The following is a 23109-nucleotide window of genomic DNA, read 5'->3' as shown; positions in this document are numbered from 1 at the left end:
TGGCAAAAGTGAGGGAATGTTCTATTAAAAGGCACAATCATTTTTGTTGAACTCTTGTCGTTTCACTCTGAACTGCAGAAAAATGCGTTCTGTTTGTAACTCCTTCTCGTAGAAACATAGAAAATAGGTGCAGGAGTAGGCCATTCAGCCCTTCGAGCCAGCACTGCCATTCAATATGATCGTGGCTGATCATTCAAAATCAGTATCCCATTCCTGCTTTTTCCCCATATCCTTTGATTCCGTTAGCCTAAGAGCTAAAGCTAACTCTTGAAAACATCCAGTGAAGTGGCCTCCACTGCCTTCTGTGGCAGAGAATTACACAAATTCACAACTCTCTGGGTGAAAACGTTTTTCCTCATCTCAGTCCTAAATGGCCAACCCCTTATTCTTAAACTGTGACCCCTGGTTTTGGACTCCCCCAACATTGGGAACATTTTTCCTGCATAACTCAAACTTTTAAAATCTGTTTTTAAAGTTGGTAAGCCTTTAATGACCAATTCTTGCATCGAACAATTCAGATCAGGCTACCACTGTATGAGCGACATTCTGGTCACTAAACTGACTTGATCAGTAAGCAACCAATGTGTGGTGAGAGAAAGGAAAGAGATGCAAATATCTTCATTTTGTGTGAAAAATAGGATGACAGCAGCAGTTAAGATTTTAATGAAAGAGCTGGAATTTTAGCCAAGAAATTAGAATGGATAGGGTTCAAGAGTGCTAGAAGATTATTAATTTTAATGCCAAATTGGTCATCTCGCATTAAAAAACCATGTGAAAGCAATTGTTTGGTAGCATTAGCATGTTTTGTACTGGGATGAGAAAAGGATTAAAATGGAATCTGCACTATTCCTGCAGGGATACATACAAGAAGCAGGGTAAATCCAATACTGTTATTTACTGTTCCATTACATATTTCTCGATCATTAGCAAAGTGATGGACGGGATATTCGATAGTACTGAAAAGTAGCACTTCCTTAGCAACAACCTGCTCACTGAAACTCAGTTTTGTTCTGCCAAAGTCACTCTGCTAGTGACCATGTTACAGCCTTGACCTGAACATGTGCCAAAGAGCTGAACTCCGGAGCTGAAGTGAGAGTAGCTGCCCTTAACATCAAGGCTGCATGTAATTGAGTATGGCATCAAGGATCCCTGGCTAAACTGTAGTCCAGCTATGAAATCATACATGGCAGAAAGGATGATGGTTGTTGGAGGTCAATCATCTCAGTTGCAGAGCACCTGTGTAGGAGTTCTTCGAGGCAGTGTCCATCAGCCCAACCATCTTCATCAATGCTTCAATCAATCATAATCACCTTCCTTCAATTGGAAAGTCAGAATTGGGGATGATTCTGAAATGTTCAACACCATTCATCTAATGAAGCAGACCACAACTAAACACAGCAAACCCAGAAAATATCCAGGCCTGGCTAGATGCCAGATAATGACAGTATTAAATAAGAGAAAATGCAGTAATTATTCTTGAACATTCAATGGCATTACCATCACTCAATCCCCAACTATCAACATCCTGGGGGTACCGTTGACCAGAAGCTGAACTGGAGACTACAGGAGAAAGCATCTGCAATATGCGTCTCCCATCACCCACTGCACGACTGATTCATGGCAGCAACATTTTGTACCGTCTATAAATGATGCCCTGCAAGTCTCACCCAAACTCCTGAAGGAGGGTCTCAACCCAAAACGTCTCCAATTCCTTCTCTGCAGAGATGCTGCAGTTCTCCTGGTCCGAGAACACTAACGCAATTATCAAAAAAGCTCATCAGCGCCTCTACTTCCTGAGAAGCTTACGGAGAGTTGGTTTGTCAAGGAAGACTCTCTCTAACTTCTACAGGTGCACAGTAGAGAGCATGCTGACCGGTTGCATCGTGGCTTGGTTCGGCAATTTGAGCACCCTGGAGAAGAAAAGACTACAAAAAGTAGTAAACACTGCCCAGTCCATCATCGGCTCTGACCTCCCTTCCATCGAGGGAATTTATTGCAGTCGCTGCCTCAAAAAGACTGGCAGTATCATCAAAGACCCACACCATCCTGGCCACACACTCATCTCCCTGCTACCTTCTGGTAGAAGGTACAAGAGCCTGAAGACTGCAACAACCAGGTTCAGGAATAGCTACTTCCCCACAGCCATCAGGTTATTAAACCTGGCTCGGACAAAACTCTGGTTATTAATAACCACTTTCTGCTATTTGCACTTTATCAGTTTATTTATTCATATGTGTATATATTTATATCATGGTATATGGACACATTTATCTGTTTTGTAGTAAATGCCTACTATTTCTGTGTGCTTAAGCAAAGCAAGAATTTCATTGTCCTATACAGGGACGCATGACAATAAACTCACTTGAACTTGAACTTGCTGTCTGTCCCGCCGAGTTGCTCCAGCATTTTATGCCTGCCTTCCAAACACAATGTCGGTTGTACAGTGAAAAGTATTAAATATAAACCGCAAAGTTCACCTGGCAACAGGGAAAGGCGTGAAGGGCAGTGGATGTTAATGATTTCCCATCATTCTGTATTTACAGGCAGTCTGTGGAATCCTAACATTACATACATTCGAAGTGAAATGAAGATGGCTATCTTCTTCCAGGCTGCAAATCATTCTTCTAAGTACGACATCATGCTGCAGAGTTACGATGGAGAAAATAAATGCAATTCGGCTGTGGAAACTATTGAGGAGGTAAAATCCAGTGCTGTAAAATTCTAAAACCCATGTTGCCTATTGTTTACTTACTCAATTTGGTTATAACATTTTTAAATGCTGTATTTCTGAAATTTGGGAGGAGGTAAAAATAAGGGAAAATAGAGAATGGCTCCAGAATAGCTTGGCGACCAGAACTTCACACATTACTCCCTAGTGCGATTTCATCAATGCCTTGTACAGTTGCAACATGATGCCGCAACCTTTGTACTCAATGGAGACAGAAGGAACTGCAGATGACGGTTTACATGCAAAGATACAAAGTGTTGGAGTAACTCAGCAGGTCAGGCAGCGTCTCTGGAGGAATGGATAGGCGACATTTCGGGTCGGGACGCTAACATGAATAGGTGACATTTTAGGACTTGCCCTGATACATTACTTATCCATGTTCTCCAGAGATGCTGCCTGAACTGAGTTATTCCAGCACTTTGTTGTACTGGAATAACTTTGTCTTTTCTTGTACTCAATGGCCTGACCAGTGGAGAGAAGTATGCCAAATGCCTTGTCTATCTGTGTTGCCACTTTCAAGGAATGGTACACTAATACGCCCAGGTCTTGCTATTCTACAACACTCTTCAGGGCCCTACGATTTAATGTGCAAATCCTGCCCTGGTTTAACTTGCCAAAATGTCATACTGCATATGTCTGAGTTAAATTCCAGCTTCCGTTCCTAAATCCCTAACTCGTAATTCTAAGATGAGGTTAAACAGTAATTAATGGAAAATAATGATCTGGTGCATTTAAAATGAATATTGGAAATAGCATCTATTAAGTTTAAAGGGAGGTGTGGTAAACGGGGCCTTTGTAAATTTAAAGGGAGGTGAAGGAAACGGGACCTTGGTGAGTTTAAAGGGAGTGTGGGTCAGCCACATGCCAAACCATCAGTGTTTCTGAATAATGGAAGAGCAGATTATTGGAGTTTCTGCATCCCTCTCCTGCTGCTTATTCTCTAATTTCTGGAGTTTATGAAGAATCCTTGCCCTGAAGCATTAAGTTTTCTCTCCCCAATGATGACTTTGAGTGTATTTTTAACCAATAATTATTATTGATGATGGTGCTCAAGAAGTTCTGCTTGTGATTGGCGCAATATAATGCACCCCACCTGCAACATCTAGCAACGGCAAATACATGGGGTTTAAGAATGGAGAATTTTATTCACATTTTTTTTTTTAGCAGGCATTGGAACAAAGAGTTAATGTAACTTTTTCAACTGTAAACTGGATGGCAAGCTGCACTGCTTATGAAATTATGGTAAGAAATGTAACTTGTATTTTTTTTACATTGACTACTTCATCTCAAAATCATGGGTTGTGTTGTAGCTTGGTTATGAGGCATGGTTGAAGTCATTGTTTTGTTTGCCTGAAATACTGGCAAACTTCTTTGTTAGTTTGAAACTTGCTTGTGAGTTTTTTTCCCTGTACTACAATCAGTTTGAAGAAAGGTCCCGACCCGAAACGTCGCTGGTACGTACAGACTGACAGAAGTGTGGGTAATTCTTGTGTGTCTTCCTAAAGTAGGTTCAAGAAAGGGGTGATAAATATTATTAGTGCCAACATCCTGAAAGGAGAATATATATTTTTAAAGCTTCCACAATCTGACTGTTCACTGATGAGATCACAAAGTTCTAGATGAGCAGCAGTACACTGGGACAAAATATTGAAGTTACGGTCTCTAGTTCTCTAAAAAGAAGAGGAAGTAGCTGGTACTCCATCACTTGGTCAGATGGCCCCACCAAGATATGTGGTAGCATATCCCAGGGGGACATGGGGAGAACCTAAATTAGCCACTACCAATGTACGTGAATGATTATACCATTGTCAATCATTTAGGTTTGTTTATCATTGTCACATAGTAGTATATATTTTATTTAGAACATGTAAAACAAAGTTAAAAACAAAGCAAAATGACAATAAAATGAAATGAACAATAAATCTATAAACAACTCATTGAATAACTTCTCATAAACATCACAAATTAAATCTTACATGTTCGAAAAGTGGGCGGAACTATACACTTATTCCTTCCCCTTCTCTGCTACTCATCAATTAATTCACAAACATTAGCTCATCTACATATATACACACCCCCACAAACATATACATACATATATCCATACATAAGCATATGCACACACGCAAAAATACATATATACAGTTTATAAACAATGATCCAAATTCTATGTACAAGGCGAATATCACACTGTGTCAATAAACTAAAACTTAACCGTCATCGCAGCCCTTCCTCGTTCTTATACCTCTGGAAAATAATTTATTTGCGCTTCTTCTAAAACTGAGTAACGTTTGTGCTTTGCTTGAGTTCCACATCCAAATCATTCCACAATTTCAACCCACAGATTGAAATACACATTCTCTTCATAGTTGTACGAACACAGTTTCTTTAAATTAAACTTTCCTTTCAAATTAAAACCAACCTCTCTGTTAAAGAACATTTTTTGTACATTACCTGGTACATTACCATGGTACAGCAAAAAGGGTCGTTTAGCACGCTATCCAATCAAATCTTAATTGCACTCTAGTAAAGGCCAAAGAAGAACTTCTGAGTGGTCTTATTATGAGAGGGAATCTACATTAAAGATAAATAGACTAAATATTAAACAGGAAAGAAAATAATGCAAGATGTTGATAGCAAGAGAACAGTTTATTAAAGTTGTGTGTCCAGTAATGAACACCGTATATAATGCAGTGTTGCAAGAAACCCGTGCTGATAGATTGGTACGGGTATCAAGGGTTATGGGTAAAAGGCAGGAGAATGGGGTTAGGAGGCAGAATTAGATCAGCAATGATTGAATGGCAGAGTAGACTTGATGGGCCAAACGGCCTCATTCTGCTCATATCACTTATGACCTTATGTTAGGAAAGTAGGTTGTGATACATGCTAAGGCCACTGCCGTTCACAATTCCCATTACTGATCTAGACTTTGGGATCAGTGCATTGTATAAATGTGCATGTGAATCCAAGTTGGCACCTGATCAATACTGAGGAGGGCTGCAGCAAATTATAAGGGAGTATGAATAAGAAGGTCTTTTTTTGGAAGGTGTGAGATAAAATGGGATGGGGGGGGGGTGGGGGGAGATTGTGGTGTACATGTATCAATCACTGAAAGTTGCAGCGCAGGTTAGTATGGCCTAAAGGAAAGCAATCTAATAACTGGGCTTCATTTCCCAGAAGCTTAGTGTTGAAAGGTATGCGTTGTTCTAAGCCTGTACCAGATCTTGGTTTGACAGTGCATGGAATATGGCACATTACAATAAGCATTTAGAGACTATGGAGAGAGTGCAGAGAAATTTTACAAGGATAATAACAAAAATGTAAGAATATACATCTTGGGAGAGGATGCGTGAAGCAGAACGACTGACCTGAAGGTAATTAAAACGATAAAAGCTTTTGAGTCACTGTGCAGATAATATTTCAAGTTTTGGAAAGAACATAAGTATGGGTCATTGATATGAAACGTTTTATTTCCCAGAGGAGTGAAGAAGATTTGGACCTTGATACCAGAATTGTTTAAGGGGAAGATAGACATGGATATGAATAGGAATATGAAAAGGAGATTCCACTGATAGATTTAGATAGGGAAAAATGGAGGAGGTTTGATTGTTCTGGACTGGATGGGGTTTCTATCCTGAATATTCTGTGATTCTAAATTTTTACCAATGCAATACAGGTAATACAACAGACAGGATGATATTAAACTGGAGAGGATGCAGAAAAGATTCATAATGGAATTGCCAGTACTGGAAGGATTAAGTTATAAAGAGAGACTCGGATTATTTTTCCTGGAATGAAGGGAGCTAAACAAAAATCTTGGAAGTTTATAAAATTATGAAGGGCATTGATAGAATGGATTATCAATCTATTTCCCAGTGGAGGGGAGTCTAAAACTCGAGGGCACAGATTTAAGTTGCGAGGGGAAGGATTTAATGGGGAGCCGAGAGGCAGGTTTTTCCACACAGGGTGGTGCATATATATGGAATGAGGCACCAGAGGAAGCTGTAAAGGTGGGTACAATTACAACATTTAAAATACATTTGGACTGCTGCATGGATAGGAAAGGTTTAAAGGATGTGGGCCAAATGCACTCAAATGGGACCAGTTGTGGAAGACATCTTGGTTAGCAGGATGAGTTGGGCCGAAGGACCTGTTTCCCTGCTGTATAACTCTCTGACAAATGCACAACAATATCCCACATACAGTATGACATTATTGATAATGGCCAGATATACAGCTTTTCATGTTGATCCCAGGATGAATATTAGCCAGGACACAACACGTCCAGTCTCCTCTTCTGCTCTTCAGAGTTTATATTGAATCTTTGCCATTCACCTGAAAAATATTGCTCAAGATTCCAGCAACTGCAGTTCCTTGTGTCTACATCTGAAAAAGATGTTGGCTATGCTTATTGGATCACCCAAATGATGTTACCATAAAGAGTGCAGCGTTCTCTCACAGTACATCAGTAATGATGTGTTAAAATTCTAGCACAGTGCTTGCCTGAATCATAAGATTATGTATGCTGCCAACTGAAATGGGTCCCGACCCGAAACATCATCTATCCATGTTCTCCAGAGAGTCTGCCTGTCCCACTGAGATACTGTTGCAATTGATATATTTTTATGTTACCAACTGAGCATGGTTGTTAAATATTTGAAAACACTTTGATGGTACACCTTGGGAGATTTACCTCTGTAGGTATTAATACGAGTTATTTTGTTTTCAAAGAAGGAAAGTAGCCCCCTTTTCCTTTATCAGGAGCCAGTCTTCCTGTAAATGTTGATGAAAACGTGATCAGTCGGCAACATAATAAACATTATTCCTTCAACTTTGATCAGATCTGAAGTGCAATGTTCCAAATCCGAATGCAGAATTTCATGAGATCTGAACAACTGAAGCATAATTTCCCACAGTTTCACACTAATAAATACCTCTTCAAAAGTTCTCCAGGAAAATAATTAAGTAAATGTTTTGTGTTGTTTTAGATTATTCCATATTTCGAAGGTTGCCAACATGACTGTGTGCGGGTTATTGTGCGTGTCCCAGTGCCAGGTAGGTTGCGGGACAGTTACAGTGGTGGTGGGGGGGGGGGGGGGGGGGGGGGGGAGGGGGTGCGGGGGGGGGGGGGGGGGGGCGGCGGTGTGTTTTTTTTAAAGAACGAGTGCCGCAGTTGGGGATGAGCTGGTGCAGCAACGAGAAAGAAGGCAACGTTTCGGCCCGAAACGTTGCCTATTTCCTTTGCTCCATAGATGCTGCTGCAAGAAACAATTTTTTTTAAAAGAGAAAAGTGTACACATTGCTATATGAAATATCCAAAGCTATAAATAATGCAGTAACCTGTAGACAAGATTACTGGTGTTCAAGAAGGAACTGCAGATGCTGGAGAATTGAAGGTAGACAAAATTGCTGGAGAAACTCAGTGGGTGCGGCAGCATCTATGGAGCGAAGGAAATAGGCAACGTTTCGGCCCGAAACGTTGCCTATTTCCTTTGCTCCATAGATGCTGCTGCACCCGCTGAGTTTCTCCAGCAATTTTGTCTACCTGACAAGATTACTGGACCTGTTACTTTCATGATTAATTCAATAGATTTTGCAACTTGTAAGCACAAAAGGATAATAAATTGCACAATCTAGGAATGTGGGTAGATTGTTTCACAATAAACCATTAGCTGAGAAATCATTTGTATCCTAGATTGCTCTTCAATCAGTTAACTGATCATGGAGTATAAAACAGTTTCATTTTGGCTGTCAACATAGGGATAGATTTTTAACTTGCTCTACAAGTATTAAAATAGTATTGAAGATCAGTCATATCTATCCAAATCAGTGTGACCAATTTGCATCACTTTTGTAATGCACGTGGCAAAATAGTGTATGTTGGATGGTAGTTTCTGCAGGGGGCAACTTAATCTGTGCCATTTTCAAAATAATGCACGTCTGTGGCATTCTCTGCCTGTCTGTGGAATTCTGTGCCTCAGAGGGCAGTGGAGGCCGGTTCTCTGGATGCTTTCAAGAGAGCGCTAGATAGGGCTCTTAAAAATAGCAGTCATGGGATATGGGGAGAAGGCAGTAACGGGGTACTGATTGGGGATGATCAGCCATGATCACATTGAATGGCGTTGCTGGCTCGAAGGGCCGAATGGCCTACTGCACCTATTGTCTATTGTCAATGCAGATCAAAATCTCCCTTATTTCTACATGTCATTTACACACTGGCAGCAATTTACAGTGGCCATTTAACTTGCAAACTGTCACTTGCTAAGATGTGGGATGAAACCAAAGCACCGATCATATCTTTTCACTTGACATCCTTATGCTTCTGTTTCTCTCTACTGCCTGTTACCTTTCTATTATTGCTTTCCAAACTATCCACATCCCTGACTTGAGTCTATTGGACATCCCCATGTTGCAGAGATTTCTTCCCCTCCCGATTTCCCAACCCCCTTCAGTTGCCAACTGTACCTCCAACCACACTAAATCCTGCCTTTCCTGAAACTTTTTCACCTTTGAAGTCTTCTTTTAACTGATCTCTTCAAGATTTTTGGTGACCTCCCTTTGGCACTGTATTTCTGTCGGCTTGCACCTTTTAAAGGGCCTTGTGATATTTTATTATTTAAAAATGATGTACAAATGCAAATTATTGTTGAGACTGCCCCCTATCTGCATGGCACTGATTCCTTACACCAGCAATGTGAGATATTCTGCCCATAACCTTGGATCCGAATCAAGATTAGAGGTGAGCCCAAACGTTACTGGAGACAACTTTAGCAGTGATGTCCATTTTATTTTTGTAAGTAGTTTCTGCATTTCTAATATTGTTTGGATCTTATCTCTTTCAGAAACAACACCAATAACACCAATAATATCACCACTCGAGCCAGCTCCAGGTAGGTTAGAGACAATTGGAGTATTTAAGGGTATTCATTCTTTACCATTTTATGCATGCATGTTAAATAGTATTCTAGCGTTATCCTTCAATTTTCAGCAGTAGAGATAAGAGCATTAGAAATAGAAATATGATTAAGCCTTTTAGACTATTTTGTCTGCTCTATCGTTCATTTAGATTTGGTTTTCAGAGATGTATGAACGGTTCAAGTTTCATGATTGTTGAACCTTGTTCAATGTCAAAAGCTTCAATGTCACTTTTCTGCTACAACACTATCCCGAAAATACTGAACAGCCAAACCTCCCCAGCTCCCTTTAGGTTGTGTGCCTGTCAGGTGAAGATTTTTTTTTTTCCATCTGTCCTGAATGGCTGAGCCCTTATTTTGTGTCTGAACCCTGGTTGTAGACCCACATCCCAGCCAGGGCTTAAACCCCCACCTCTGCATCCTTTTTGTCAAGCCTGGTAGGTGTTTTGGATGTTTGCGTATCTCTCTTATTCTCAACTTGAGTATAGACCTAATCCTCTTAACCACCTCCTATGACAGGTCTGTCATGTCAGGGATTAATGTGATATGGAAAGTTTCACTGAGCAAGTTCACACTTGTCTTGCCTCAATTTGTAGTGTGAGTTGGCCACCCTGCATCAGCAGCGTGAAAGTCCTGATGTCCAGCAGAGTGAGCTGCCAGTGGCAATTTGGTGTTGTGTAGTGGATCCTGAGATACTGCCTTAATAGCAGAGCACACAGTTGGTCTATTGACAGCTCAGTGCACCAGTTCCATTGCTCCCCAGAGCAATGAACAAGGATATAAAGTTTAAAGGAGATGCGCTGGGCGATTGTTTTACACAGAGGGTGATGAGCGCCTGGAATGTGTTGTCAGGGTTTAAATGGTTGAGGCATATATGATAGTGCCATTTAACAGGCGCTTGGATAGCCTTATGGAAATGGAGGTATGTGGAGCATGCACAGGTAGATACGAGATGTTCTTGGCATCAGGTTTGGCACAGACATTGTGGGCCGAAGGGCCTGTTCTATGTTGTCTGATAATCAGCATTATACATTGGAATCCTTGAAGGAGGCCGGTTAGCCCTTGGTGCCTGTGCTGAATTTGTGAGGGATTTAATTAATCCTAGACATCCTTTCTTGACCTGTGTATTTTTGTCAATTTTTCCATTAGTTATTCATATAATAGCTGAAAGTTATTTTCTTAATCTGCTTCTCCCTTTTTATCAGTGAACTTTCCTGATGAACTTTATCAGAGTGAACTTTCCTGCCCCTTGATGTTGATGAACTCACCCCCATGTTTAGTTTCTTTGTTTTCAGAAAAGTGTTAGAGGTACTCAGATGAAATTAATATAAAATCATCTATTTTTAGCCACTTCATTTGTTTTCTAGCTGTTATGGAAACGTCTTCATTACAACTGTTTAGCCAGAGCCTGGCTCAGCTCTGCCATTTTCATTTGTTTCAAATTGTGTTATCCTTCATCAAAGCTGAACTTTTATTTGCAACCTTGATGTTATTGATTCATTATTCAATTACTGTTAATGGTTGGTCAGTCTTTTATTTTGTATCTTGATGTATTTGTGCTAACTGGCCCAGAGTTCGTGCTTGAGGTCGCTCAGTAATTGCATTTGGGACAGGTGAATGTGGTCATTTGCCAGTTGTCTTATCATTCAGACCTGGAGTGGTCTTGTTTTGCTGCCTCAATGGAAATATTCATCTTTGCAATTACTGCGAGCTAGTTGATACGTACACTGAAAATTCACAACTCGGTAATCATCCCTGGAGGGATCGCATATGCATTGTAAATTATGATTTTTCTATACATCGCAACAGGTGAGTGATGCAGTAAAGCTAGTTAAACGTGAGATCGACAGATATGATAAGAATTAACGATATGGTGTGAATGGTTCGTGTAGTTGTTGATCTAAATATTTTTAAATATAATGTTAGCCTTGTTACCCAAAGTTTAATTTGTTTTGTCATTTGCAGCTGAGAAAACACACATTTATACTGGTGTTGGTGTCATGGTTTTGGTGATTGCTATTGGCTGCATATATTGGATACAGAAAAAATCTAAAGCAAAGGGTAAGGAAATTCTTATCCAACTCAAATGTGTTATTATGTTTACGTCTTTTTCCAGATCTCCCCAGAACTGTGCACTAAAATTAGTTTAGATTAGAGATACAGCACGGAAAAAGGGCCTTCAGCCCACCTAATCTACACCGACCAGCGATCCCTGCACATTAATACTATCAACACATACTAGGGACAATTTAAGTTTATATCGTGCCAATTAACCAACAAATCAGTACGTCTTTGGAGTGTGGGAGTAAACCGAAATCTCGAAGAAAACGCACGCAGGTCACGGGGAGAACGCACAGACAAGCACCAGTAATCGGGTTGGAACTTGGGGCTCTGGTGCTGTAAAGCAACAACTGTGCCAACATGCCACAGACCATAGAATGGAACTTGTGCATTTATCATATTTTGTGTATTGTCGTTTTTGTTCAGCAGAGCCTTCTTTTGTTGTGTCTGTGCTTTTACCAGCTGCCACAACTTCTCACTATTCTGAACATGAAAGTATTTGAATATAATGTCAATGAGTACACAATGTTTAGTCATACATATACTATACAATAGTGTCAGCCCCACAGATTCATTATGTGCTCTCTTAGCTGCTCAGACTAAGTGGTAAATGAACATTTTGGATCGCAGATCTTTGTCAGAAGCATGTTAAGTTTAAATATTTTCTCTTCTTTTTAGAAATGCTGAAACTTCCAAAAAAAGAGCCATCTTGTGGTATGTTACCCAAACTAAAACCACTTTTTTGTCTTGTGTTGCATTTACGCTCATGTTTTTTTTGTAAAGGTGATCTTTACAAAACTTGCACTATCACTGCCAAGGAAGTACAATGTGTGACCAAGATAGTTAATTATAAATGCGGTTGTGAGAATTCATAAGAGCAATACAAAAAATCACAAATGTATTGTTAATGGTTAATTGGAGTGTTTGCATTCCTTGGACCATGTACCATTCTGTCTTCCTGTAATCTCACAATCTGTAAAGGCCTGTGCAATTTTAATGCCATTTGTTGCTGATTTGCAATTAAGGTTTCTAAACCGAGTAAACGTATAATGTAGGTACTAAGCCACAGATTTGTAGGATGGTGCCATCATGGTCAATTGTACTTTTCTACCAGTTTTGCTATTTTACCATTCAGCTGGTCGTCTTCAAATGCATTCATTTGTTGATCTCTGTGAAAGGACAATCTTAAGATGAACTTTCACATTTGAATTTGTCCTTGTTTAATATCATATCGTGCTCTAGGTCTTTCCAAGATATCAACATGATTGTTTAAAATATTTGTCATTGTTTGCTTGCCATCAATTTCCTTTCCTTACCCGCTTGTAGACCACCTTCTGCTTTTCAAAACTAGCTGTCAGAATCCAAGGCCCTTGATGCCAGGGATCTATATATTTATAGGTAATCTGGTGACAATTGCTAGTGTCACGTGTTCAGAATATTTAAAATATATTTTCCATCCCACCCCTACCCCAACTGTTTCTCAAGTTACAATGAGGTTGCATATTAATAACTTAATTTTTTTACGCATCTTGTTGAATTTTCATTTCTTTGGATTAAACTTTAAAACTTTTCTTTCCAGGTATATACCGAGAAATTCCACAGATGCGCAAAAAAGTCCTCATCATTTATTCGCTGGACCACAACCTCTACCAGAACGTTGTTCTGGCATTTGCACAGTTCCTGATGACTGTCTGTGGTACCGAAGTGACCTTGGATTGTTTGCAGGGTAATGAGGCCGCTCAAGTGGGGCACATCAATTGGCTCGCGTTACACAAAAATGAGTCTGACAAAATTATAATTCTGTGCTCCCGTGGAACAAGGGCAAAGTGGGAAGCTATGCTGAGCATCGGTAGAAGGCAGGTTTTGCTGAAAAGTGAAGAACGCTCCCCGATGCACGACATGTTTACTCCTGCCATGTACCTGATTTTGCCCGACTTTAAACGGCCAGCTTCATTTGGGAAATACATTGTCGCCTATTTTGATGACCTGAGCAGTGAAGATGATGTACCTGATCCATTTAATGTTGCCGTCAAGTATAAACTAATGAAACAGTTTGAAGAAATACACTTCAGAGTGCAAGATTTGGAAAAATACGAGCCAGGAAAGACTTTCCATGTGGCAGGAATATCAGTGGATGATTATCACAAACACCCGTCTGGCGAAAAACTGAAAAATGCAGTTCAGAAGTTTAAGATGTTGCAAATGCAGCAACCAGACTGGTTTGAAAAAGAATGCATCATGTCCCCAGATGAAGCCGGGATGGAAGAAGAAGCATCTTTTGATTGTCCAGCAATGGAACAAAATATCTTGCAATACAAGCCTTATGGCACGCCTTGCACTGTGAATGAAATATGCATGGCCAAATCAAGTGATGAGACGTTTGTAAGGTGCCCAGTAGGATTTGAGTGTTCAGTCCAGGACATGGGTTTGTCACAAAATGTGATTGAAATAGACTGCAATGAAGCACGAGCCCTGAACCCAGTACACACTTTAGAGCCATTGATCTGCACATCCATAATGGACTGTCGCCAGAATGTTTTAAACTGCTCTAATGTTGAATCTCTGCCACAGTCAGGAGAATCGTTGCCATCAGAAATGATGCAGAATGAGCTGGGGAATGTGCCTCCGTATACTAGTGAAAGCAGCGTCACAGTGAATGAACCTGTGGTGGACTCGGCTGCGGAACAGAACTCGTGCATTTCTGATGATACAAGGAGGAGACTTCATGAATTGCAGCAGATGTGCCTTTCCTGGCATATGACGTCGACTGCCACCTCAGCCAGTCCACAATCTCGCGACCCCCCAGAATTGGAAGAAAATGTAGATTCAGACCGGGGGTACAGCTCCCAACAATCAATTGCTGAAATGTCACCATTAGCGAGCATGAGCCCTTCTGAGCAGCAATTAAATGACTTAAAACTGTTGCAGATAACTTTACATAATGAGAGTAATGGAGTGAATAGCTAGAAGGTGAGAATGGTCAACATTGCTCAATGCATAAGCCCTTAATGCAGGATGGTGAATATGTCATTTGGAGGTATGGCAGTCTTAATATTTTGGCTATGTTGTTGCACACATGCCTGTACATTGCACACAGATCTATTTTAAAACAATATTAAATGAAAGACAAATCAGATTTAAAATTCTTGTATAAGAGCACATTAATGTTGATGTCCTGGGTGTGGTCATGTTTGTATTTGAAGGGTACTGTTGATATTGTGGTAAAATGGACACTATCTCCAATGTCCAAGATCTTCACATTGTGTTTTTGATTTTTGTTTTTGGACTGAATTCTGTTTTTAATTTGTGTTTCTGTGATGTCTTTATTATTTATTTTATTCTGATTATATGTTTATATTCCTGTTAACCTATGTAAGATGTCCTTGAGATATCTGAAAGGCGCCCAATAAATAAAATTTATTATTATTAAGATCGACATATGTTTGAAACAATCTGATTATAGATATAACTAGACTAAGTGGGACCCCGTTGGGTCCCAGCATCACACAGGAGTATTGGGCCCCCAAAGCAATATTCCACCTCTCCACCAATTCCAATATTGGTGGCCAGTGAGGGAGCTTTCTGGAGCGCTAGTATGGGTGTTGTGGGATGAAGGGACTGGTTTCCAGAGGGCTAGTATGGACATTGTGGGCCGAATGGATTCTTGGGCTGGCCGCTCAGTCATTCAAGCCTGTTGTGCTGGCAGCTCATTCACTCATGGCTCGTGGGCTCGCAGCTAATCCTTGAAATTCCATTTCAGGCAGGGTGCAAGGCCACCAAGTTCAAGTGCAGTTTCATACCATTTCAAGCAGGGTGCAAGGCCACTAAAGACAGCGAGTCGTGACCTCTCCCTCCCCCATCTTGCAGAGACTGAGCCACGCCCACACTTCTGGGTTTTATAGTCCCTCCCCCTTCCCACCAGAAGGGGCGTGGCCTTCATGGCGTGATTGACTGGAGAGAGAATCTCAAAGGCAAGAGAAACCAAAGGCAAGGCAGCTTTAGCACTTTCAAACCAAAGGCCGCGCAGCTTTAGCACTTTCAAACCAAAGGCCGCGCAGCTTTAGCACTTTCAAACCAAAGGCAAGGCAGCTTTAGCATTTTCAAACCAAACACACTTTCAAACTACATTTTCAAACCACATTAAAGACACTGACAGGTCAGTAAAACCACTCACAGTTTAGTTGACATGTGTTCAGTGTCATTCACCTCCCGCTCCCCCGTCTTGCAGAGAACTGAGGCACCTCCACACTTCCGGGTGTTATAGTCCCTCCGGAAGGGACATGGCCTTCAGGAGAGAGAATCTCAACATTAATAAGTCTTTTATTTTTCATCGATGGGAAAAATCCTCTTGTCCTGCGCAGCGGATGGGGACTCTGAGTAAGATGAGTAAGACTAGCCTCTAAATTAGGCCACATGAACAATTTATAGGGACTAAACCTATATAGGGATTATTCTCTGCAATTTGCTGGAAGAATGTCATGAAACAATATGAAATTGTCTAAAGGGTCCTGACCCACTACGTCACCTATCCACTTTCCCCAGAGATACCGCCTGACCCGCTGCGTTACTCCAGTATTTTGTGTCCCATCCTGTTTATGATAAGGTAATCGCTCAACAGATAGCAGCATTCAGAAGGAGCTTGCTAGAATGCTCTCAGAATATATAGTCTTAATCTCCCTGGAAAATTTAGGATTACCTGCTTGCTTATCTTTGCTCTGACGACTTCCTTTCCAGTTGTGGATAATCGCTTTGTTGCATTTGTGAAAACAACTTTGTTCAGAAGATGTAATGCATTAAATGATTGCATCCAACACTGCATAGACTCAGTGAACTTTTATAACATTTGAGAGCTGATGTGTTAGCAACTTGATGGGTTTTGCATATTCCTGCAATTGGAAAATGTGCCATCCAAGAAAGGTTTGGGTTGAGTGTTGGAGATGGAGCTAGAGATGGAAAATGGATGTCAGTGTGGAGCGAGAAAGGTATGGTTGTGCGTGGGGGGAAATCTGAGGATTTGAAACCATTTTTGGGTTGTTAGGACATGGATAATCAGAAAAGGTAGGTGAGTGGAGGTGGGAGAGAAGGACCCTGAAAGATAACAATGGGATTTGTGCTGGTGAGGCCCCAGTCCAACAGTGTTTGTGAGTCAATATGGTCTAATTTCTCCTGCAACGTTCCATAAAAAGGATTAGTAAAGGGCTGATGTAATTAGGTGTGCCTCATGTAAAAATGGTGTGAGATGCACAAGTCCAAATCGCATCAAGAATGATTCAGTCTGAAGAAGGGTTCCCACCCGAAGCGTCTTCTGTCCATTTCCCTCCACAGATGCTGCCTGATCTACTGAGTTCCACCAACACTTTTTTGATTTCAGCATCTGCACACTCGTGAACTCACATTGAGAAATGCCTTGTTGAAATTCTGGAGTTATGTAGAGGCAAACCTTGAATTGATCCTTAAAAGTCAGGCATCGACAGGTTAGTTCCCCATAAATTGTGAACCTTGATAATGTCTTAGAGGTGAAGAGGAGCTTTGATTGGGAATCATTCAATCAAGGAGAAAGTAATGGAAATTCCTGAGAATGTATATGATATTTGTGCTGTGCTTGTGTAATTAGTGTTGCTAATATTGGCATGCCATATTAATGACAATGAGAATATTGTCTCTGCTCCTGACTGTAAATAAATGTTTTTATTCATACTCAGTTGTTTCATTTTCACAGACATGCCTTTAACATTTCAGAACACTGAAGTGAGGTGCGTGTAGTAAACAATACCAGTTCTTTGATAATGCAGTTTAGACAACAAAAGTTAATCAAGACATTTCATCTTAAGGAAAGGGAAAGATAGAGGATGGGAGAGTGGAGGGGAGGCAGGAGGAGAGGGCAAGGTGTGAGTGGAAAGGAGGGTGAGGTAAATGTGTGAACTGGGGCAAGTAGAACAGGAGGGGTGCACGGACAGATCAAAAGTCGTCGAAGGATCCTTTATTGTCATTCAGACATTTCCGTCTGAACGAAATTTCGTGCCTTGCAGTCGTAGATATAATAAAAATAACAAAAACACACAATAAACACAAATTTAGGGGAGATGGGAGCAAAAAGGAGGTGAGACCAGGCTGTTGGGTGGAAAAGGTAAATGAAGGTGAATGAAAGATGAGTAGAAGGGGCAAAGGACGACGAGGGAGCAAAGACATTGGTGAAACGGCAGCAACAGAAGATATGAATGGGATGACAGTCAGATGAGGAAGTGGTGGGAGACACTAGTGGAGATGGCACCTTGTGATTCCACAAGACAATCAGTTCAATGATCAACAGAGGTTGTTTGTACCATCCAGTATGTAACACATTAGAATTCCTCCTGTTTTCACAATCACAAGGGTTGTTAATGCAAATAATTTGATTTGCACCAAGAGTTTGTTTGTTAAAAAGAAGCGTAAAACTTTCTGAGCAATGGGCCCCGCGACCACCATCGTTTATGAAATCAGACTAGTTGGCTGCCCTTAAATCAGTGCTGGGACAAAGAAAGCCCCGGTGTGCCTATCCGCAACAAACAGTTCAAGGACTTGGGAAGAGATTTAAAACTTTGTTAACTTTGGATGAGATACAAGGGGAACATGAGGAAAAGCTTAGAAGTAGTTATTAACTGGAATTTGATGTCAATGAGATGGCGGAAACAGAATCAATCAGTGCCATTAAAAGGGAATTAAAAATCCACTTGAATGATAATAACTTGCAAGTGCATTCCATCTATTTGTCAGTCGTTTTGCATCTTATCCCAGCCTATGTAAAAATGTGTGAGGGTTGTGATGGCAACCAGATTTGGATGCAGTTTTCTAGTTGCATCCTAACTCATGTTATTTACGTGATCAACTTACTACTTTTGAAGTCTGCTTCTAGCTTTAAATCCTGAGATCCACCAGCTTTACTAATCTCTCTCTTATCATGCCTTTCCACTTCCATGTTGAGCAGGTGCACATTCATGATCAATATGTGACTGTCCCACTTGGGCGATTTTTCAGGCGATTGTCAAGTCGCAGCAGGTCGCTGAAAAACCAGCAACTGTCATAGTGGAACGCACGCACGCACACACACACATCGCTTTCTTCACCAGCCAGTTATGCAGGCGAGGGACAGGGCAAGCGGGGGGGCACTGTCTGAGTGAAATTCACACTGTGCAAAGCCAATGTGATACAGACACACTACGATGAACAGGAAGGTTGGCGCTGTAATTAAGATGGTGAAAGCACAGTGTACAGGAAGGGTCACTTAATTCCTTTAAAAGAGAGGGGGGGTGGAAGACGGGGTGAAGAGAAGGAATGGAGACAACATTTAAGAAGCCAGAGATACACGGCTGTGAAGCTTGGCGGACATTAACATTACCGGTCGGTTATCCTTGGTTCTGAAAACTACTGTTTACGTTTTTCTTTCCCCCAATGAAATTCACCGGTCAGCACCGGCGACAACCTACAAGAACCAACAACCTCCTGGCGACCCTCTACCACTGCCCCTACGGTACGAGAATTCGCGCTACTCTCCATGGCGGCTTCATTCTGGTCGCCGCTAATTTTTCAACATGTTGAAACATTTGTGGCGACCAGTTCGAGAACGACCATGAAGGTGATGACCCGGAAACCACCCGCGAACATGTGGCAACCGCATAGTCGTCTAAAAAAGTCACCTAAGTGGGACAGGCCCATTAGTGTTTCAATTAGTTTGTATGCTTTTAGCCAAAATGTATCATTTAACACTCTTCTAAATTACATTTTATTTACCACTTCTCTGCTTATTCGGGCAATCTATCAATGTCCTCTTACTTGCAAGCCTTGCGTCATGCACAAATCTAGAAATATTACCTTGCACACCAGTTGATATATATCAAAGCAATGATCCCAAACCATAACTCCGCTATCCTGAATCTTCCACTCTTAAAAAAAAAATGTTTTAAAAGATTCAATGTTTTTTTCAATCTTCAAGTCAATTTCCACCTGTGAAGCCTATGACTCTTTAATTCAGTAGGTTTCACTTTTACAAAAGTAAGATTACAATTGACAAATAGTTAAAACCAAGATAGCTACACAAACAAATGAAAACAACAATTTATTTACATTTTAAAAGGACAATGCACAATTCTGTGAACATTTAATACTAATTGCAAAACACTGTACAAATATAAATAGACTTTCTTCCAAACAAATTATTCCGACATCAATACAAAAACTCTACAATCACAGATAATTATAATTAGGCTATTTAAAATATGATTCCAAATTGCTCTGTTAAATTATGTAAGGCGTTTTTTTCACATTTTCTTTCTTAGTGCTCATTTGGTAAATGTAAAATTATTAAATTGAAGTGAACGTTGTATGTTGTAAAAGCACAATACTGCCTGGTTTTCATGATTTTTTTTTTGTTTAGAAAGAATTCTTCGCAGACTAATACTCCAGTTAAAATTGCACCCAACATCTTAAAATGTAGAGCAGATCCACCAATTAGTCAGCATTCGACAGAATCAGTATACGTTCGCCTTTCTCCTCACTGCGACGGTAAATACCCTTTGGGTGGGTGGGCGTAGTGGTAGAGTTGCTGCCTTTACTCTTAATTGCTTGAACTCTTGAAATGGTATTGCATCGTATTGGGTCCAATGAGTGCAAACCAAATTTACCAAAACAAGCGCAACGAAGCTGATCAATGATTTATCTGTCATTATCCCTATAATTACGGGTCCTATTTCCTATTTGGACTCGAGCTCTGCCGATTTATGGTGTCAAATGCATACGAAAATCCCACAAATAAATCCAGCAGAAACAGCAACCTATCAAATTCGGGTTGATCAGCACATGAATGAAACGCACGCCTTCAATTTCGGAGCCAGGCCCTAGTCGTTGGATTGCTGGGCGCTGTTTAAGTGAAGTGTGGAACAGTACTTGGGAAGGTAAGACACAAAATGCTGGCTTAACTCAGCGGGACAGGCAGCATCTCTGGCGAACAAAAATTTGTGACGTTTCGAGCCGAGACCCTTCTTCAGACCCGAAACGTCACCCATTCCTTCGCTCCAGAGATGTTGCCTGTCCCGCTGAGTTACTCGAGCATTATGTGTCTACCTTCGAATTAAACCAGCATCTGCAGTTCTTTGCTATGCAGTAGTTAGGAAGCTGCCTTTCGCGTTGTGCTTGTTGGACTGGACGCTCTGGCCTCTTAGATGCACAACAAAATGTATCAAAAAATCGAATCCAAACGAAAGTACCAGGGATCGGCTGAGCTGATTCAGATAATGCGTTTTCCACCGACAACTGGTGCTGAAGCGAATACAAGACCCAATAGGAACTGGCACTACTAACACTCAAAACACAATCCTCGTTACAGGTACAAAAGAACTTACAAAAAAAGAGTTTAAAACGTGACGATAACTCCCTTCCCTCCCGGGCGGGTTGAAGGGTGAGCTGCCGCCGTTAGGATTGTACGGCCACGGCCAGGGTGTTGACATACCCGTGGCTGCACATCTCATTGTCCGAGACGCACTGTGTGAAGTGCCCGGGGGGGCTGGAGTACCTGTGGACCCGCCGCACCAGGCAGCACCTCTCCAGCACCTCGGCGCAATCACAGCACAGCCAGAAGACATTCTTGAACAGGAACACCGAGACCTGCTGGTCGTAAATGAAGACCAGAAAGCACCTGACCGCCAGGAGAGGGGCATTGACGGCGGCGCTGGAGAGGAAGCGGAACACGACGCACTTGTAATCCAGCTGCAGCGAGTTGAGTTCGTAGAGCCAGAGCACGGGGATGGAGAAGGAGAGCAGGTAGACGGCGGTGACCGTGTACTTGAGCAGCGCGCTGGGGATCTGTCCGGCCAGCAGCAGCTCCATCAGCGTGAAGCTGTCGAGGAGGTCGAGGCAGGTGCGGCTGTAGTAGTGTTGGGCCCTCTGGCAGCACCCGCCGCCGCCCGAGTCCATGCTCACCGAGTTGAGCAGCGTGTAGAGCAAGGGCACGGTCGACATCACCACTATCTTGAAGCCGGTGGTGCCCAGGGGAACCTGCAGCTCGATCAGGTCGAGGATGGACGTCTGCAGGATCAGCACCACTTTGGGAGTACAGGCGATCACATAGATGAGCCAGGCCAGGTAGGCGAAGGCGAAGCGGCCGCCGGCAGCTCCCGGGCCCCCGCGCTTGACGAAGAGGACGAGCCACCCGGCCGTCACCACCAGGTCGGTGGCGATCCACGAGCACCAGTACAGGTCGGTGAAGACGATCAGGTAGAAGTCGAGTAGGCCGCCCTGGGCGAGCAGCAGCAGCAGGCACAGGCCGCGGTAGAGCAGCGTGCGGCGGCGGCGGGAGGGAGGAGGCGACGGCGGGGCTGAGGCGCTGGTACAGACGGACGGTTCTCCCGCCACCGCCTCGCCCTCCCCCTCCCCGCCCGTCGTCGTCGTCGCCAGCACCGGCCGCGTCTTGGCGCCAGACCCAGGCCCCAACCCCGACACAGGCCCCAACCCAGACCCAGGCCCCAACCCCGCCCCAGGCCCCAACCCCGACCCAGGCCCCAACCCCGACCCAGGCCCCAACCCCGACCCAGGCCCCAACCCCGGGGCCGAGCTCCGCCCGAACGACGCGTTCCTGATGAAGAGCGAGTCGCCGTCGGGCGCTTGTGTTCCCGCCTCAGCCGCCGGCCGGGAGCCCTCACTACAGCCGCCGCCGCCGGCCGCGCCGCTCATTGTTCCCCTGGATGGCGGGGATGGCGGGGATGGCGGGCGGCTCCAAGCGCAGGGATGGATTCGCCGGAGAGGGATTTGCTCCCGATTCTTCCCGCAGCCGGGGCGTCCCCGCACCGAGCGCCGCCGCTCTCCCCCTCCCCTCACCTCCCCTCCCCGGGCTTCAGGCAGCGGTCAAACAGCAGGTAGCCTTGCAAATGTGGAGCAGGTATGAACGCAGTGAGAGTGAGAGAGAGACCGTGTGCATGTGCAAGCGCGAACCTCCCCCCATCCCCATCCCCATCCCCATCCCCTCTCCACTCGCCCTGCCGAGCACTTGCTACAGTTTCTGGTTTTATTTCTGTCAACATTCATTAGTCTGAAAAGCGTCGCCTATGCTATGCGTGTTCCCCATGGACCCCCTGACCCGCCGAGTTACTCCAGCACTCTGTGTCTTTTTTTTGTAATCCAGCACCTGCTGTTCTTGTTTCTACGTTCATTCTCGCAACCCGATTGAAGCTAGTTGCTAGTTGCTTGCGAGCAGTCTTGCTTTGCCGCCGCTGTGTTGATCTTGCAAAGCACAAGGACACATCTCTGAACACTTTTATCAGTTTATTTATTAATGTGTGTATGTATTTATATAATGGTATATGGACACACTGGTCCGTTTTGTAGTCAGTGCCTACTATGTTCTGTTGTGCTGAAGCAAAGGAAGAATATCATTGTCCT

General features: G+C 42.7%; 2 protein-coding genes across 3 annotated transcripts in view; one reads left to right on the top strand and one right to left on the bottom strand.

Moving 5' to 3' along the window:
- Positions 1–17400, top strand: part of il17ra1a (interleukin 17 receptor A1a) — a 34740-nt gene extending 17340 nt beyond the window's left edge. The window contains exons 7-13 of one of the 2 annotated variants that reach the window (XM_055650123.1): positions 2544–2698; positions 3896–3970; positions 7717–7783; positions 9571–9618; positions 11608–11703; positions 12382–12417; positions 13283–17400. In XM_055650123.1, coding sequence (XP_055506098.1) covers positions 2544–2698; positions 3896–3970; positions 7717–7783; positions 9571–9618; positions 11608–11703; positions 12382–12417; positions 13283–14670 — 1865 coding nt within the window. In that variant the 3' untranslated portion in view covers positions 14671–17400. Of the gene's footprint in view, positions 1–2543; positions 2699–3892; positions 3971–7716; positions 7784–9570; positions 9619–11607; positions 11704–12381; positions 12418–13282 lie in introns of both variants that reach the window. The other variant, XM_055650122.1, reaches the window with a different exon arrangement.
- A 2384-nt stretch (positions 17401–19784) lies between these two features.
- tmem121b (transmembrane protein 121B) lies at positions 19785–22540 on the bottom strand. Its single transcript, XM_055650121.1, has one exon. It carries the CDS (start codon positions 22402–22404, stop codon positions 21148–21150), a length of 1257 nt encoding a protein of 418 aa, XP_055506096.1. The 5' UTR covers positions 22405–22540; the 3' UTR covers positions 19785–21147.
- Between the last annotated feature and the right edge of the window lie 569 nt (positions 22541–23109).

This window comes from Leucoraja erinacea, chromosome 19, assembly GCF_028641065.1.
Source record: "Leucoraja erinacea ecotype New England chromosome 19, Leri_hhj_1, whole genome shotgun sequence".
Taxonomy (NCBI): Eukaryota; Metazoa; Chordata; class Chondrichthyes; order Rajiformes; family Rajidae; genus Leucoraja; species Leucoraja erinaceus.
The sequence above is the reverse complement of the archived record's forward strand: the minus strand, read 5'-3'. Positions and strand labels throughout refer to the sequence as shown.